The sequence below is a fragment of the Toxorhynchites rutilus genome, chromosome 1 (assembly GCF_029784135.1).
Source record: "Toxorhynchites rutilus septentrionalis strain SRP chromosome 1, ASM2978413v1, whole genome shotgun sequence".
NCBI lineage: Eukaryota > Metazoa > Arthropoda > Insecta > Diptera > Culicidae > Toxorhynchites > Toxorhynchites rutilus.
This window is the reverse complement of record NC_073744.1, coordinates 112,549,575-112,568,409: the sequence shown is the minus strand read 5'-3', so window position 1 is coordinate 112,568,409 and position 18,835 is coordinate 112,549,575. Positions and strand designations below refer to the sequence as shown.

The 18,835-nt window shown below is 38.5% G+C and overlaps 1 protein-coding gene across 5 annotated transcripts in view; it reads right to left on the bottom strand.

Moving 5' to 3' along the window:
- Positions 1-18,835, bottom strand: part of LOC129763015 (acetylcholinesterase) — a 92,511-nt gene that overhangs the window by 17,031 nt on the left and 56,645 nt on the right. For all 5 annotated transcript variants that reach the window (XM_055761718.1, XM_055761717.1, XM_055761720.1 and 2 more), the window contains 4 exons: positions 6,719-6,861; positions 6,493-6,645; positions 6,265-6,428; positions 6,024-6,199 (listed from right to left, as the gene is read on the bottom strand). In XM_055761718.1, coding sequence (XP_055617693.1) covers positions 6,024-6,199; positions 6,265-6,428; positions 6,493-6,645; positions 6,719-6,861 — 636 coding nt within the window. The remainder of the gene's footprint in view (positions 1-6,023; positions 6,200-6,264; positions 6,429-6,492; positions 6,646-6,718; positions 6,862-18,835) is intronic.

Here is an 18,835-nt window from a genome sequence, read left to right as displayed (position 1 = left end):
ACATGTTAAGAAAATGGAAAAAAAAACTGAGAAACTGGTACGGAATGACACTGTACAGACTTTGATGGAGGGCATCAAGCGAAAATGCGTTCAATTTTACACTCAAGGCTCCATCGATTAACTTTTCTTTTGATTTTTGAAGTAAATATATGTATAAAACTACCCTAAATTTTTGATTTGATTCTAAACATTATAAGAAAATTGGCATGACATATTCGGTGTCGCAATAATTTCGTGTTCGCCCTTTATTGACAAAAAAAGTTTCATCCCATCGAAATTTTTTGTGTAATTATCAAGCGTAAAAAAGAGTGCCAAAAAAATTGAAACATCATCTGATATCGAAACTATGCAGAAAATTATGCTGTGGATCCGAACGAGTTCATCGATCTAACAAATTTAAGGTTATATCCACATTCGGGCTTACCCACCATTATGCCGGAGACGGATTGCAATGTTATTGTAGAGGAGGTGTGGTTGGCAAAGTGTTTGGGTTCCGACGATGGTGAAGATGTACCTCTATGAATGAGCTGGACAAGCAACGTTATTCGCTATGAACCCAAATCACAACGAGCTTCACTAGGGATTGATGGTTCATACATTTCTGCGAGGTTCAAAATATCCGACAGCTTCGGTATGACGAAGCGAAGGTTAGAGTAATTCGAGAGGTATGAAGGGTAGCACCAAATCCAGAACTTCGAGAAAGCGTTCAGCGACAGATTATCGAGTATCTTCGTAGCAGGTAATCAGAGCAGAACTGAAATCAGCGGATCCTGTGAGGGTCTGACATTCACCGCTAGGAATCGCTCGAAACCTGAAGAAACTCAGGAACATTCGTCTCGTCTGGGACGCTGCAGCGAAGGTGAAGGGTGTCTTATTCAACAGCATGCTTCTGGTGGACTCCGATTCCCCAACACCGCTGTTGGGAGTTGTGTTCGGGTTCCGCGATCGGAAGGTGGCGAGGATGCGTTCGCCTGTGTGGTCTATTTTCGAGCGGGGATCAACGGGAATGCTGCGTGATCGTTTTTTTTTTTTTTTTTATCTTCGCTTATTTTTCGTCGGCCTATTTCCGCCACTTTAGTGCCAATCACCGACATCAGGGAGGCGACTCCACCTGTTCCTACCTATCAGACTCAACAACTCATGAGCCGGGCCAACTTCTTTTACTTCCGCTCCGAAGGAAGACGTAACCAGAGATTTTTCGCCTCAGAAAATCCCAACGACGCCAGCTGGGATTGAACCCAGGCCGATCGGATTGTGAGGCTGTTACGCTAACCATACAACCACTGGCGCCGTCCTGCGTGATCGTGATATCAAAGGCAAAGATGGCATCTCTGAAAGCCTCAACCCACATCTTGAATTTCAAAGCGCTGTCTTGGGTGCCAGGATAACGAAGACTATTATCGATTCTCACTCGCTGCTTATTGTTCACCGCGTATTGTGGATCGATTCGGAAATCGTGCTTGCCTGGATGAAACTGGGCCACATACATCAACTACAGTTTACCGCTTACGGAATAGGGCGGATCCTGGATAAAACCAACGGTGAAGACTGGGGCTGGACCCGTCGAAGCAGAAACTGCGACTAAGTGAAGAAAGGCTTCAGTTCCGACTCCAGATGGATTCGGGGTCCCGATATTCTATGTCGTCCGGAAGTAGTGAAGCGATCCTAATCCCTTCAGATATTATTGTGGAGATACTTTGAGAATACCTCGCCAAATCATTTTTCATATTTCTTCTAAACACACTTGCGCTTTGTCGTCAAGTTCCAAAAGTTTATCCACCTTGTCCAAAATAAACCACTTCTCTGATTACATTCTTGCTCGCCACAATGTGTTATTGCCTAGTTAACATTTTTTGAACTGGCCTAAATTTTGTTATTTTTATGCGAGTGAAACAAATCTCATGCTTCCACTCGGTCCGTGGCTGTTCAATACCCGCGGGACATTTTTTTTGATCACTCGTCGAATAATTATTCATTGGCAAAAATGTCGGGGTAACTTCAAGCGTCTCCCCCAGAAATTTTATGAATAAGGTAGCTTGTAGGATTAAGTTTGGGTATAAGGTCGAAGAGAAGGACTACTGAAGAACTGCGATCTTGCCTAACTCATCGAGAGGTCGCCGTAGAACTTTTAGTTAATTTCAAAGTGAGAGCAACAATTGATGCTTCAAGTTGAACTCCAGCGGTCTGAATCGGTTCTTTGGCGTATTGTACAAGCCGAAGTCTATCCAGACGAAGTCGCCATGCCGCTCAACAGGAGCCGAATTGGACACCATCAGGTGTGGCGTATGAATTAAAGTTTCCGATCATCCTCACCTCTATTCCTGGTTTGCTGATCTCCTCGTTGACTGGATTCATCGGAGGTTCCAACACGCAAATAACTAGATTATCACTAATTCCCGATTCCCATAAGCTTGTGTGCTGTGAACATCAGCTCGTCGAAGTACGATTCCTCGCATACACAGTGTTTCAAACGAATCCCAACGAAGCCCAACGTCCAGAAAAGTGTTTGACACCTTCTCTCATGCTGGCAGTTTAGCTTCGGCTCTACATGCCATCCCAGTAATGGTCTTGCAATGGTCAACTCAGCCCCGCTTCCAAAAGCTCCGTTCAATAGCTCGGTCATCTTAAATGAAACTATCTTCCGGCAAATTGCAAAATTAATGCTTTATCCTGCAAAAATGGTTACAAATTTAATATTCAAAGATGGGCGATGCTAGTCACAATTTTTACCCATCTTTCTGGCAATTCACGGATCCCTTTGCGGAAATAATCGGCCGATTTGTCGGCTAACCACGAATCGATCCAATTTTTGACTTCATCAAAATTGGAGAAGTGCTGGTCAACCAGGCCATGTTGCATCGATCGAAAAAGGTGGTGATCGGACGGAACAATGTCTGCAGAATATAGCGGGAGGAATAGGACCTCCCATTTTAGCGTTTCCAAGTATGTTTTGACCAGTTTCGCGACATGCGGCCGAACATTGTCGTGCTGCAAAATAACTTTATCGTGTCTTTGCTCGTATTGTGGCCGTTTTTCCTTCAGTGCACGGCTCAAACGCATCAATTGTCGTCGGTAGAGGTCCCCCGTGATGGTTTCATTCGGTTTTAGCAGCTCATAGTACACCACACCCAGCTGGTCCCACCAAATAGACAGCATAACCTTCTGGCCGTGAATATTCCGTGCGGCCGTCGATGTTGATGCATGACCGGGGTATCCATACGTTGCGGTTTGTCGTAATGGACCCACTTTTCATCGCCAGTAACAATTCGATGCAAAAAAAAACCCTTTCTTTTATGCCGTTGGAGCAGTTGTTCGCACGTGAAAAAACGGCGTTCAACGTCTCGTGGCTTCTATTCATACGGCACCCAATGTTCTATCTTTCGGATCATTCCCATTGCTTTTAAACGATCGGATAGGTATGCTGAGCTACTCCAAGTTATCTGCAAGTTCTTGTTGCGTTTGTGACGGATCTTGATCGAGTAAAGCCTTCAGTCCTTCATCTTCAAACTTTTTTGGCGGCCCGGAACGTTCTTCGTCTTCCAAGCCAAAATTACTTTTAAACCGTGCAAACCACGTCTGGCACGTTCGCTCAGTTGGGGCATGGTCACCATAAACTTCCACCAAAATGCGATGACTTTTCACAGATTTTTCTTCATATTAAAGTAATGAAGTAACACTCCCCGCAAAAACACTCTCGTTGGTACGAAATTCGATATATTGAAAATGGTAAAAAACATAGTTTACGCTTCATATTTTTGACATACACTGTAAAAGACACGCAATGACAGGAGCTTTCCAACGAATGTCTGAAAATTTGATGCACTGAAATAATAATCAAGTTACGCCATCTGTTGTAAAACCGAAGAAAATTCCCGGTACACCTAATAGTTGCCAGTGGTGGAAATTCAGGAGTATTTTGTATGATTACTAATTCAATATACATTACTCAATGTATTACTCACGAGTAATGCAACGCCAGGTTTACTTACTAGCTTTCGATTCACGACTTCGGATGAATATAGAAAATTTTTACTCTCAAGCCTGTTTTATGTGATGCTGAAAATATATTAGTATACTCGCCAGCAAATAAAAAAATACACTTTGTTCACATTTAAATGCATTGCTACAATGCATGAAAACTCCAGTAACATGGCTGGTGTTTTTATAATACTGATTGAACGATTAACCGTGTAACGGGAGGAAGAATATGGAGGACAAGGTGACGATACAACTTCACTTAAGTGCTAGGCAAGATTATGTTCTTGCCGTGAAGGAGCAAGATTTGTCTCAGAAGTTTCCCGTGCCTGACCTGAGACCTCAGGGCGAGTTCCCGCCTACGATCTTCAACCCAAACTTGAATCGTCTTGGCGCTCACCGAGGAATAGAACTCTGAAAAGGCAACTGTTTCAACAAATGGAAAGGTTTCCTTTGAAGGTTTTCCTCTCCAAAGCCTGTGCAACACGAACCGAAAACCGATAAATTGAAGGGCCTCTCAAGAGCCACTAACACAACAATTCAAATTATCATCGAAATATACAATATGTACAATGGTTCATCTATTCAATTCAAAACTCGTGAATGAACCATGTCACACAGAGCGGGGTGGTTTTCAAACGAAGAAAATAACCGTCGCGATATCCGCGGCGGCGAATCCGCCTAATGTGACATCAGCCTAAAGGTTCTTCCGGGTTGTCGTGCGACTTCTCCGGACTTATCGTGTGTGATTCCGGACTTATCACACGGCCTATCAGGGTGCCGATATTCGAACCGGCCAAAGTATCGGGATTTCAAAACCCCCAGATTGGCACCTACGCTTGAAGGAATTTTATCTTCAAGCGAAAACTCATCTTTCTTTATAATTTTCTCGACTTTCACTGCGATTCTTTTAATTCATCTAGATCTAAATTCAAATTCAAATTTCAATAATTATTTACTTAATACTTAATACTTGCAAAATTTCTATCACCTTATAACCACTTTCTTTGTGTATGAACATTATTGTTTTCTACTAACTCAAAACGTAGATCCGTTCTCTAAGCCGGTTGAACTGAAAGAGACCTTTCAATCCTTTTCAAACCCAACATTGACCCATGGCGATCGATCCGAGAATCCCTTCCGTCAGCGATCACACAGACAACCGCATGTGGATTTAAATCGCTGACAAAACCCTTCTGGCGTCTTTCGGTACGACAGGATAGAGACCGCGATCTAGTACCTCGTAAAAGTTGTATCGAAGTTATAGCGTTAGTCTACAGTTAATACATTTTTTAACCGTATGGTAAATGCGTAACATCGTTACATCCGTTTGAATACGGGGGAGCGCAAAAGCGCTCGTCTTGTTTTATGTTAGCATTTTCGAATTGGCATCTTTGAACGTAAAATTTCGTCTTTCGGGAACATTTGTAAAAGAGGACTTCACGCGCATTGTCAAGCAAACTAAACTTTTGTGATCTAATCAGTTATCTACGATCATTGGATGTTAGATTAAAATATACCCAAACTCATCCGCATTTTTGGCATATGCTAACAAAATTTGCTCCGCACTCAAAGGGTTAAGTCATTAATCGTTAAGGAATATAACGAAAATCCAACAGTTCTATTCTGACGAGTCAAATTTCGTGAGCAAAAATAACATTCTACTTCCCGTTTTGCTCGTGATTCGAACTATGCGAACATCCTCGCATTAGCATGAACCACGATGAACTAGATTTCGAGCAAATTATAATGGCTTGAAGTAGAAACGGTTCACGAACTATCGATGAAGGTGCCGTTCAAACATACAAATCCGTGAACGTACCGGAAGTCAATAAAGTGTATACTCGTGACGGATGCGTACATTTCCACCACTGATAGTTGTAAAGTAATAATTGATTTATCTTGATTGGACTCTGTATTGATACTGATACGGAACATGTAAAGTATTTTTCTAAATAGATTTTGCCATGTTCACCATGTTCACAATTACCGACTCGACTCATAATCATCGCCAGTGGACGATGTCTGACATAATCATCAAAACTTACTTGACCATGCTCTCAGTCGCGGCAAGAAATCATTCCAGAAGGCGCAAGCCGTCGCCATTGGCCCTCGTCCGTATTTCTCTCCGCGCAAATCGTCTTCACCTTCCGCGTTAAATATGAAGTAAATGGGGTTCTCCTTGGTGTACAGAGGCCAATGCTCGCCTTCGAGAGCAGGGTTTCTGCAATCACAAGCAATCAATTGTTAACTATATGAATAAAAAAACTATCAATTTATAAATATTACCCAGATCGTGCAAATTCACTGACTGATAGCACCATTCGTCTACTCAAATCTCGTTCTCGTTGCCGGTACTGCAGGGATGTGTTCATAGGTTGGCCAAAAACATATTCAACTTCATCCCCGTGCAGAACGCCCATCCATTCACCCCACAAGGAGGTACTCGTACGCTGTGAAATATTTGAACAAATTATACGATATAGAGAACAAAACATTCGAGCTAAATATACTTACGTGGGTGAAGTAGTAGTAATGTACCGTAGCACCGCGCTCCTGTAGACCGAGAGCGAATTCATTGGTAGGACAGATGAAGAAATGGTCACCCACCGCCCGTCCAACTTGTTGCTGATTCTGATAGCCGTCGTTGCCACTCTCCCACCCGGTGTACTGATAACGATTAAATAAAAACATAACGCAACTGATGAAAATATATATCCAAACAAAACCGTATGGCTTTTACCTGGAAAATGATCGCCTCGCGTTCTGGTTCGGAAGCCTTGCTGAAGACAGTGTTCATTATTTCTAGAAATTTATCCCTCGGCAGAGATGTGGCGGCATCTTTCTCGAAATAATCGATGAAGTCGTAGAGCAAAAAGTATGTGCCTGTGAAAGAAAAAGGGGACGCTTGATAGTTTAAATGCTTTCGAGATTTATCATAGGATTGGATCAAATGTTCTGACCGTTTCTTTGCATAAACTTCAACATACTATAACTAAGTATTACTTAATCTAGATTACTTATGTTATTGTATGTGCGATGGTTGAACCCTGTTGCAAGAACTTGTTGTACCATACAAGAAGTTACAAGAAGACGTATTTAGATCTAGAATTTCATAAATTAAAAAAAAATTAACATTTTAAACACAAAAATTTCACATATACCCGCCTTTCACTTCAAACGGTGGGCAATCCGAGGATTGTCAATTCTACAAACTCTTTGGCCGATGGTCCAAATCGACAGCTTGATCGTTGGTTTCTCAATTTGTTAGTTTCAACTGAGAGTTGACACGAAGCACAGTAAGTGATTGAACCGACATGACAAATTGAACCAGTTTTCGAGGGATCAATTCATTGCGATTAGTTAGAGAGCTGTTGAGAAATATACACTCAAAATAACATAGGAAGTGAACGATGACAGCCTTCGCAGTCTACGATTCCAAAGTGAAAAGGACGCGAGCATCCATATTCGACAGGAGTGACCAGAGAAACGTAGGACTACATCAAGGACTGTCAATTTAAATAATGTGTCGAGGTATTTTGCAATATCTTCCTTTCTTTCCATTCTCTTCCACACCAGCATTGGGAATGCATTTTATCTGCTGTGCAGTCTCTAGCGAGCTATCAACGCTAGAGACTGTTATTTCAAATCACCGATGGCTTATTTATACCAGATAAGTTGGAAACGGGCGGAAACGAATGTATTAGTTACTCGTTAATGGAAGTACGGTTAGGAAAGCACACAGATCGACAGAACATGAAATACGGAAAATTGGGAATGGGAATATGGGAAAATTGGAATGCTTCCAGTTCTCAGTAATTTACACCGTTTAGAGATTAGAAAATTGTAATGTATAACATCAAACAAATCGAACAATGTATTATTAACAAATTTCTGTAAATCACAGCAACAATTTTTAGTTTGGTTATCAATTTCATCATTCAAAGAGAAATAATAGGTACATTTTTCTCAGTTACCTTGTCAGGTTTCTCAAGAATAATTTTCCGCCGACTCGATTGAACTTCGGTAATGACGATAAATAACGCAATCTATCGTCAGTTCGATTAATTTTATAAAAATTTTGTCGGTAACCTTGGCAGATTTCCAAGAATAAATCTTTGCGATTGGAGATCGATAATGAGAAGGCACAATAAATAACAAAATATATTTTCGTCCGATTAAATTCAAAAAAAATATTCTTAGGTTTCTCGAGCATAATTTTCTGCCGTCGCGATTGGAGTTCGATGGAAAAAATCGCACGATAGATATCGAAATATATCGCCGATCCGATTCATTCCAAAGGAAGTTCCCCGGTTACCTTGTCAGGTTTCTCAAGAATTATTTTGCGCCATCGACGAATAACGCACGATAAATAACTAAATATACCGCAGACTCGATTGGGTTTAGAGGTATTTTTTTGGTTTGGTTCCCTAAAAATAACTATCCCTCGTTATGATTGGAGTAACAAATACGTGCGATAAATAATAGATAAATGATATATTCGGAATTTCATTCCGTCGAGTAGTCGATAGTTCGCGTTTAAATAATCACATCACTTACCTCAGTGAATCCTGATTCTTACCTTACCCCACTAACAACTATCCCTCACATGATAAACGGTAGGGAACCACGCTATAGAGGCGACCATTCTGGCCTTTGGGCGGCGAATATCATACTAACATTCTTTCCCTGTAACTGTGACTGTAAGGAGGTGGCCGGCGTTGTTTTTGACTATTTTGAGCTCGATTCACCGTAACATGCACAATTAGAATGGTTTGCTACTCCCAAGCGTCATTCAGTGTGTTCTTTGTGCAATTTCGCTGGTTCATGTCATTCGCGGAAAACGACTACGAAGTATACAGGCTACCCAATCTCAACCTCAAGCTCAAAGAGAAATAATAGGTACAGTGTTAGCTTAGCGAGTTTTTCATTTTCCCTCAAAACATAAACACATCACTTTTCAATTTTCAGATCATAGAAGATACCATTTGAGATGGTAAATTCACAAAGGATGGTGTACTGTAGACAAGCATCCAGTGATACTGTCAGATTCTCTACGTCTCCACTATTGCAGTGATTATCAATAAGAAACAAGGACAAACATCCCGTATATGGAGTTCGTGCTTCTCACATGTATATCATATACGCACAAGGCAAAAATGGAAAATTACATCTTTATCAAACGGATAAAAATGTAATCGTCCGGCACGAATGACGTCCCGCGCTAATTCTTCGTCATCCACCTGCACTTAGAATTCACGGTCGCTATCTGTTCGTCCGTGTACTCTGGGGACCTAGTCTTCTTCCGATAGACGATGCCCTCTTGCTTAATTTTCGGCCGGCGTCACGCAAATCCGTACCGTCCTTGTTGTCGAGCACCTTTTCAGAGATTCCTTCTTCTTTTTCGCCATAATCAACGCCGGACGACCACTTCCGGTCTTCTGTTAGACGTTCCGGAATGCCAGGATCCGGTAAACAGTGCTCACCGCCACATTTTCGTCCCGAAAGTGGTCTACTGTAAACTTTTTTCCTTAGCTTCCACGCGTTTCAAAGAAACATACAACGCGCTCGCGGAGTGCTCGTTGTTTCGACGCCATTCAAAATCAAAAATATATCCTTGAAAAGAGTTTTTGAAATTCAATTTTTTTACCGATATAACCACTTTCGTGAAGTAGTATCTACTCTAGTACAGCCTTGACACAAAACTTCAAACTGGTGTAAACGATATCTTAAGTTCTACTGAATCGATTTATTCCAAATTTGATATGAATAAATCTTCAAAAATTCCCCTATAGCATGAACCAATAGAAAAGCATTATTTTTCAATTTTACTCTTTTTTAAAAATTTAATAAATTGCCATAAAAACGTGCAAAAAAGCCAAAATAGTACTTTTTTCAATTTTGTCAAACAAACGTCCCTAGGGACTGACGCTGGGCTCAACGTGTTAACCTTGATCAGTTAGATTCCTTTCAAAAAGCATAGCTTTTTCTTATTAATGCGTTTGCGAAACACAACTTTTTTTTACTTGAATTATTACATGATATATAACCAGACGAAAGAACCCTGCTAAAAATTTCAATTTTATAGGTACTTAAAGCCGAGTTTAAAACATGCGTGTAAACACATTGTATTATGTCTATTCATTCCTGTTAGAGACAATATACAATTTTTTCCCAGAACTGCCTGCCTGCAAAACAGATTTCATATCGACGAGAGTTTCCAAGGAAAAGGTCAGCTGTCCCAGAATGAAGGACATAAATTGCTAATGTTGGCTGGCAATCAATATTCTTCAACATACTTATATGCGGCAATGAAAAAAGCGTGAAAATATAAGGTTTCATGCAACTAGTGGAGAGATATCATCGCAAGAAAACTGTGTGGGTGTGCTGCGGTTACACGCATTGTAAGATAATCGAAACGATGCCCTTTGAGCTGGTTCTCGAAATGTTTCTTCGAAGAACTATTGAGGATGCTTAATAGATGACTAGTTAATTGACCGTTGAGCTTTCACTTTTTGAAGAGAATACTTCAAGAACAAATCTGATTTGAAAGCAAAACAGAAACTGTGATTGTGCTGCCTTTACAGGCGTTGATGAGTACGAACGAACTTTCCTACGGAAATTGAATCCATTAACCCCAGAATGCTGTAGTTCAAAGGTGACTGAAATGAATCCATGTCATCGAAGAAGAATTTTAATGCTCTACTTGGTATTTGTTAGTGGGAAACTTATGTGGAGAAATAACAATCCAAATTATGCTGGAAGCAGCCCCAAATGATACTCGTTTTTTTTTTCAAACATCCAAAGCCGAGCGAAATAAGAGAACAACTGCTTACGAAACGTATTCATCGGAAAGGACTGACTTGCACTTTTTCGGAATAGAAGCCATTTTTTTAATTTTCAAAATTTAAAAAGAGTAACCATTAATTGCTACTCAAACTAACGATCTTGACAATTCGTTCAAACTTCTTGATGTAAGTTTTAAGATTTTTCAATTCTTTTGTCCCGACGACTTATGGGAAATTTCCGTCAAATTCGAATCGGTCATGCAAGATTTTTCACGCTATTACTCTATCGAAAAAGCCGTCATGTGATGTATCGTTGCATCGAGGCTTTCCTGGACACTAGCTCTACTTCAACACCTTCAAAATTGTACGATCATTCAACAGTCAGAATGATTTCTTTGTGATGAATACCGAATGATTTGAAGACGGTCAAAATCTAGCGTCGTCTCAAAATGTATAGAAAACCGTCGTGAGGTATTGGGTATCAAATGAAAACTCAATGCTCAGCAATCAGAATAGTCAATATAATGAAAACATAAAAAGTTTGTGTATCCGTTAAAAGTATTATCGGAATCTGTGAAACGTGGTCAGAAAAGCATATTTTTCATTCAATTCCTCTTCGAATGATGATGTTTTTTTCTCCCTCTCTCGATAGATCAATATTTGAAGCATGTCCTCTGTACTTCGTGTTTCCCATGCTCTATACACAAATGACAAAGCCATGGAGGTACACTTTTGTTGAGTAGCTTTCCTCTAACGCTGTATACTCGAGTAGTATTAAAGTACTGCATATGTGAATCGAACAGTTGTCGCTTTCCTTTCCTTTCCATGAAAGAAAACCGTGTGACATTTGAAGCTTACGATTTGTTGCAATATATGTGATGAAAGCCTCATACGAGTATATGTATTTTTGTGTTTTGTTTAAAATAGGTTTTTCTTTTTATACATTTTATATTTGGCTAATCAATTGTTTATTTTGAATTATATTGATTGTTCGATAAATGTCGTCATTCGATGGTAGATTGATCTGAAAAAAAGTGTAAAATAGATTTGTTCACTTATCAGTTTAGCTGAGCTGTTGGCGTGCAACAGTATATATTTTAACATCGTGCAATGATATATTTTTTGTTTCAACGATGATTAAAGTTGCATAAGGATTACTGAATTTAACCGAGGTTGTAGAGATATTGAATTCTATCCACGTAAAGTACGTTCAAAGTGCTCCAGCACCGGAAATTCGTTTATTGTTTGGGAGGATTTAGAGCTATGCATTTTTTGAGTATTCATATAGCTTCCTCAAAGACGTTCTTGTGGGAGAAAAAGAACAGGAAAGTATTACTCGTTCCAAAAGACAGTCTAGAATAATTTTGAAAAAAATGAATTAACTGCTTAAAGACCCGACGAACATTGTCCCAGCAAAAAGTGGTGTTTTGAGTTCTCTCCCGAAATATGTTATTCGTACAGTCGCGATAAATGACAAACCTCTTGAATTTCGATTAGTGAATGAATGAAACCTTTTTCGATGTGCTTGTATCTTCTGAAAAACCATTTTTATTTACACAATAACAGAATACGAAGCTCAGTTTTGGCAACGTTAATTACAATTGAAGAAATGAACTCCAATTGAATAAACTTTCCGTTGATCGTAATTTGGGTGGAGACGAACTCAACGAAATAAAGACAGCTCAAATCTAACTTTTGTTTTATACGTGAGAATATCCTCACATTCACAAAATTTACACCAAGACGAGTTGGTGCGAAACCCCTCTATTGCAGTTGTTCATAACCGGTGGTCATAACAGGAGGGTTGTGAGGGCCCCTGTTTAAATTACTTTTTTACCGTTAACTGAATATATTTCATTAGGGAAATTAAATTCTTCTGGTATATGGCTGTAGTATTTGATATCTCGTAAAGTAACGATAAAGCAATTTCAGATTTAAACTTGTTGGAGAAATGACATTAAACATTTTATTCTGTTGTTTTTTGGAGTTACAGGGTGTCAAAAAATAAGTCAAAGTGGTGCCGTCGTCAAAATGTCGAGAGAAACCAAAAAAAATCAGTTTATTATGGGGATGGTATCCAGTATACGACCATATTGTTAACTTAGGACTACCAAATCATCTCATTCATTTCGCTTGTTCGTTTGACTCGAAATTCAAAATAAAAATCTAAACTTTATTTAGCGAAAACAATTCACTTAGTTTTACTCACGAATACGATGAATTTTAGCTGACAGTATATAGCAAATCAATGAATGTACACCCGTGCACCCTAGCCAATGAAAATGGTCATCTCTAATTTCAAAAAGTTACCTCATAAAAAATGTTCACCACCTCGGAAAAACACCCTATGCAAAATATTAGCTCAATCGGACTCAAGGGAGAGTGGCGCAAAGCGGTCAAAGTTTGAGTTTTCTGAAAATCGAAAGATCACCTAAGGAGGGAGTAAAGGAAATTGGGGTTTTCGAAAAAAAAATTGTCATGCCAAATGTCTTAAAATTGCATTAAACGTCGAGATCTAGTGTCATCTCAAAAAAAAAATGTTTTTGACAAACATCGACACTCTGGGACTTGTTTTTTTTCGGAATACGAAACGAAACGTGTGGTTTTGGGTACCAATAAAAATAGTTATCTCGATGTTTCATTCGGAACTTGCTGCGAAATGTTGATTTGCACGATAATATACCCTTTGCAAAATATTAGCTCATTCGAATTTCATTTATAAGTGTCACAGACGTAGATTTGAGCTTTTTGGAAAACAAAAAATCACCAAAAATCGGGGTTTTCAAAAAAATTTGTTGGTGCCAAATGTCTTAAAATTGCATTACTCGTCGAGATTAACTGTTATCTCGAAAGAAAAAAATTGTAAAAAAAAATTTTTTTTGCACTTGGTCGTTTTTTGTCTGAAAAGTCGATTCATAACAAAAAAAAATCAGATAACTGTAAATCTCGATGTGTCATGCAATTTTAAGACATTTGGCATCAAAAAAAAATTTGAAAACCCCGATTTCCGGTGATTTTTAAGTTTTCAAAAAACTCAAATTTTAACGTCTGCAACACTAATAAATGAAATTCGAATCTAAAACCCCGATTTCCTTTAATCTCTCCTTGGGTGATTTTTCGATTTTCAAAAAACTCAAACTTTGACCGCTTTTAGGGTAAATTTTTTTCCCATAATTCATTGGCACCCTAATGTACATGAGGCATGAAGCTTGTGAAGTCCGTTGATGTATTTATTTTCAGTTACTTGGTCCGTATATCAAAATATCTCATAAATATAAAAAACTCCTGGACCTCACAGGCACACTCACGAACAATAAGAGAATCAAAACAACTCATTCGCAACAGTCTGAAAACTTCGCGATGAACTGTCGGTGTTAAGTCAGAAAGACCAAGTCGCAAAATTAAAAATTTCGAGTTATTGATAGTATTAGGTTAAACATTTCCTAAGTTACCGTTTTGTCTCAAATTCCGAACACTTAAGCTTTGTTGGCCATTAAACAGTGTCTCATTACTCAAAATGACACTTTTTCGCAAAATTAATGTGGTTTTTGGATACAATATAGCCTTTTCTTTCATTTGGGCACCATAAAATTAATTTACAAATTTATATTCATGGTGAAAAATTAAAAATATGTTTGATTACATTTGTGTCAAATCCCTAACACCCAAAATGCATTTTTTTAAATCGTAACTTTTGAGTTACTAGACTGATTCAGATGATCGATATATCAAATCAAAGCGAATTAGCTATTCTTTTTTTGGAAAAATATAACAATGCTAAGAATTTGGATTTTGTGCTTAGAAACTTGATTCAAATTCCGAATTTGCTAACGCAAACATTTTATCGTTGGATTTGACAGTCACTTTTTTTGCAAATGCTTAGTATTATAAGTTTTAGGCAGTATCGATAATACCTGTGAATGATGTTCAAATGAAGCCTATACCACAATGAATGTCAGGGTTTTATTTTCAATTATTTAAAATATTTAAGTTTAGTAAATTTACATTTAAAAATGAAATGTTCGGAATTTGAGACAAAACGGTACATACAACATTTATCAGATTTGGAAAAACACGCGTGCAGCAGGAATAGCATAAAAGCTTTTCATATCTGAGTGACGGCTTTAAATTTTCTTCCAAGACATTGACGTAGGATTCACCACTCATCTTTCCATCGATCTTGACAAGATTGCCCACCCCAGGAAAAAAACAGCCCCACACAAGCAGTGATCCTCCTCCGTGTTTAACTGTTGCTTGAGTAAATCTGGATAGCAGACGCTCAGACTTCAGGCAACGAATTCGCTGACGTTTCTTCGTGTTTTCAGCTCAAACTTACTCTCATCGGTTTAAACAATCTTCTTCCAAAAGTCAGTAGGGCGAGGAGAATATTTCTTTGCAAAATTCAGGCTCTTTTTTAAATATTAGCAATTTGTAGTAATGGCGTTTGACGTAGGACTACGTTTTTTTTTATTTCTGTATCGGGGTGTTAGTTCAAAGTTTCAAAATCGAGTGCGTTACACTTGGAGTGCAAACTTGTTTCAATAGCTTTAAAATTGCTTTGAAAACAGGCTGCTGAAAGCACACAAATCCGTATATAAGCTAGCGCACACTCGAAAATCCATTCAATTGTATTGCGATGTGAGATGCGGAAGGTCACGCTCACACGCCTATGCATTATGCTGTTCTCTCCCAATTCCTTGCAGCCGAACTGAAAGCAACACTTAGCGAAAATCGAAGTATCGGTGCAACGAGGTACATATAAGGTGGAGTAGAGTATATTTGCATTGGTAAACAAAATATGGTGTCGTCATTATTTGCATTCAATATGAAGTGTACAGTAAGTTACATTTAATGCAACATTTAGCTAATTGGGCAGACCTGTAATGCGACACGTTTAATTGGACATTGGGCCCAAATTGTGGCCCCACATTGAAAGTCACCGCCAGACGTACCACGCTCATCGCCAATGTTCAATTACAGGTCAAAACCGCCTCCAATGCGACACTGAATGGTGCCTCGGCAAGTCGCATTAAATGTATATTATATGCATATGTATACATCCATTTCATGCCAAACCGATATAGTAGCTCTAAGATTTTCGTCAAAAGTGGTAGTTCTGTTCTTTATCGCAAATTATGAGACCCGTATTGTTTTATTTTATTTTTTTTTGTTAGGGTGGTCAAAAAAAACCGTTGTTTCGCATTTTCGCCAAAAATGACTTTTTTTTCAAAAAAGTAGGAAAAAGGGGAAAATGATTTTTTGAACCATCGGTTAACTTCGAAAAATCATAACTCAAAAACGAAAAAAAGCCTCACTGGTTCCGAAATATATTATGTGAAAAATCCTCAGCTTTCCAGAAAAAAAAAAAACTTTGGCGCCTTATGAAACCAATAAAAAACGAACACAATCAATGATAACTAGAGCAGAATTCAAATTTTCTGCAGGTATAATTTTTTTTCCAAAAAAGACCAAGTGATTGGCTTTAATTTGATATGTCGATCATCTGAATCGGTTTAGTAGTTCAAAAGTTATGAATTTTTGGAAAAAGTCATTTTTGGCAAAAATGCGAAAAAAATGTTTTTTTTTGGACCACTCTAAAATGGAAATGGTCACCCTAACAAAAAAAAATAAAAAATGCGGGTCTCATAATTTGCTATAAAGAACTGAACTACCACTTTTGACGAAAATCTGAGAACCACTATATCGGTTTGACATGGAATGGCTGTATATGGAATATTGATTTTTTTTCCCTGAAATCGACACGATTCAAAGCACCACAAACATTGATGTTTCAATTTTGAACTGGATAAGAATTCTTTACTGCAATGCTAAAACTAAAACTGAACAATTTTTATTTTGTAAAAAGCTTACAAGCAAAACATCACGTTTTATCATATGTGAGTGTTTTTTGCCTATGCAAAATTTTCATTTGTCTTTTATGGATGATTATTTGACCATGAATCACATTTTGTCTTTAGCTAAACGAATAAACCAACTTTCTTTTTTCCTATTTTTTCGGAATGCACCTTGTACTTAGGGGAATTTGCTCTGAGTGTCTCGCGTTCAACAATCACATCTGACATGTGAATCTGGGTGAATTTGCAAAATATACACAATACTCTCTACAAGGGCACGCGTTACATCCACCGATCAATCAATATCAATAATTGAAACTCTGTTCTTGTTGGTTCCCTATAATTACGTTTGAATCGGGGTCGGATAGTCGGCCTTCAATTTAAAAATGCATGAGTCACAGTCAATTAGTTGGTCGCTCTCAACACAACTTTAAGTGAATTTAATGTATGTTCAACGATACCAATTCGATACCTTCAAGGATTTTTGTTTTCAGTATAATTTCTTGATTTGATCCTTTCCTCAGTGGTGACGGTGACTGTGGAGTAGTAACCGATGAGCTAGTATGCCAATATATAATATAGAAACAATTTTATGTACCTACCGAGATAGTCTAGAGTCTACACGCGAGACTGCAGGTGACAGTTATGCCACGCGCGTGCCGCAATACTATCAACTCCCCCTCTCTTTCCATTAGATACAACATTACTTCGCCGGTCGCTGAGAGATGTGTTACGTGTTTTGTTTCTTAAGCTCAAACGTTTTTAATTCGAAGCGGAAGAAGAATACTTCAGCGTTATATTTTTTCTGTCTCTTTTGACAGCCTCAGCAAAAATCCTCCTCCCTCCAAGATGTTCATCATTTGCACGCCCTTCTTAGAATTCAACGTTCGTCCTTCGCATCTCCAGCACTCAACCATGACCTGAGTAATGATTTTTTTTCTCTGGTAGCCAGTGGTATTTTTTTTTCATTTGAGCCAAGCCCCTATTTTAAAGCGTTGAAGATATTCGTTCAATCAAAATTATGTAATACTACATTGTGTAATGACTACATTTGATCACATTAAAATTGATATATTGCATGGTTTTTTTTTCTTTTGCCGGATAGTGAATTTTAAATTTGTGGCTCAAATCGAAGGCGTCAGTGCCAAACAAATCCGTCATGCCTGCGGTTTCAGGTTTCACACACCGGTACAGGGATGAGCACCACCTTTTGTATTTTTGCCATAATTTGGTGTTGATGCTGTACTCCGATTCTGTCACGGATTTTTTTTCGATGCCAGAATCGTTTCAATTTACAGCGTCATTCGTGGATGTTTGGCGATTTTTTTTTTTGCATTGAATATTCAACATCCATTTGGGAGTGTGAATATCACTCCTTATCATAAAAATAAAAAGGGCTTGTTTAAAAAATGAAAGAATTATATTGAGTTGGGGAAAAATCAATCCGAAAAAGCTGTAGTGATCGATATATCGCGTAATATCTTGTTAACAATGAAAATCAACAAAGAGAAATTTCGGTACATTTTACAATTTTTCTTTTATGAAGGCAAAAATGCCAGGCCGCTGAAATTGTGAATGGTGTGTTTGGTGTTGATACTGTAACAATAAAAGACTTGCAATTTTTTTTTAAATTTTGACGTAGGACTACGTCTTTCATTTCTATACCGGGGTGTAAAATCAAAGTTTCGAAAACGAAAGCGTTACGCCGGAGACCGAGATTTTGAGCGTTAATAGCTCCTAAACAACTGAACGAAATGGTATGATAAACACTTCATTCGAAAGATAAAATGTCTACGCGTTATATACTTGTTACTTTTTGATCCAAAAACTTGTTTCAATAGTCTTAAAATTGCTTTCAAAACAGGCTATTGAAATCACCAATCGGTATATAAGCGAGCGGCGCTCGGAAATCCACTCAGTTCTAATTGAACAGCGATTGGAGCATGTTGTCGCTGTTGTGGTGAAGCTCTTCGTTTATCATGAAAGCGCGGATGAACGGTGTCACCAAGAGCCTGTTTGTGCGCCCTAGGCCAGAAGGGAATCTATCAGGAGGAGAGTGATGCCACAAACGGTTCCCTGGGAAGACATCGCTACACACACATACACGCGCGGCTATTAACAGGTGGTTATCGAGTTGGCATTAACCACTGGTGGGCTTCCAGTATCGAGGAAAATGTGGAAATATCTAATCGTTACTGAAAATAATCTGCCAGTTCC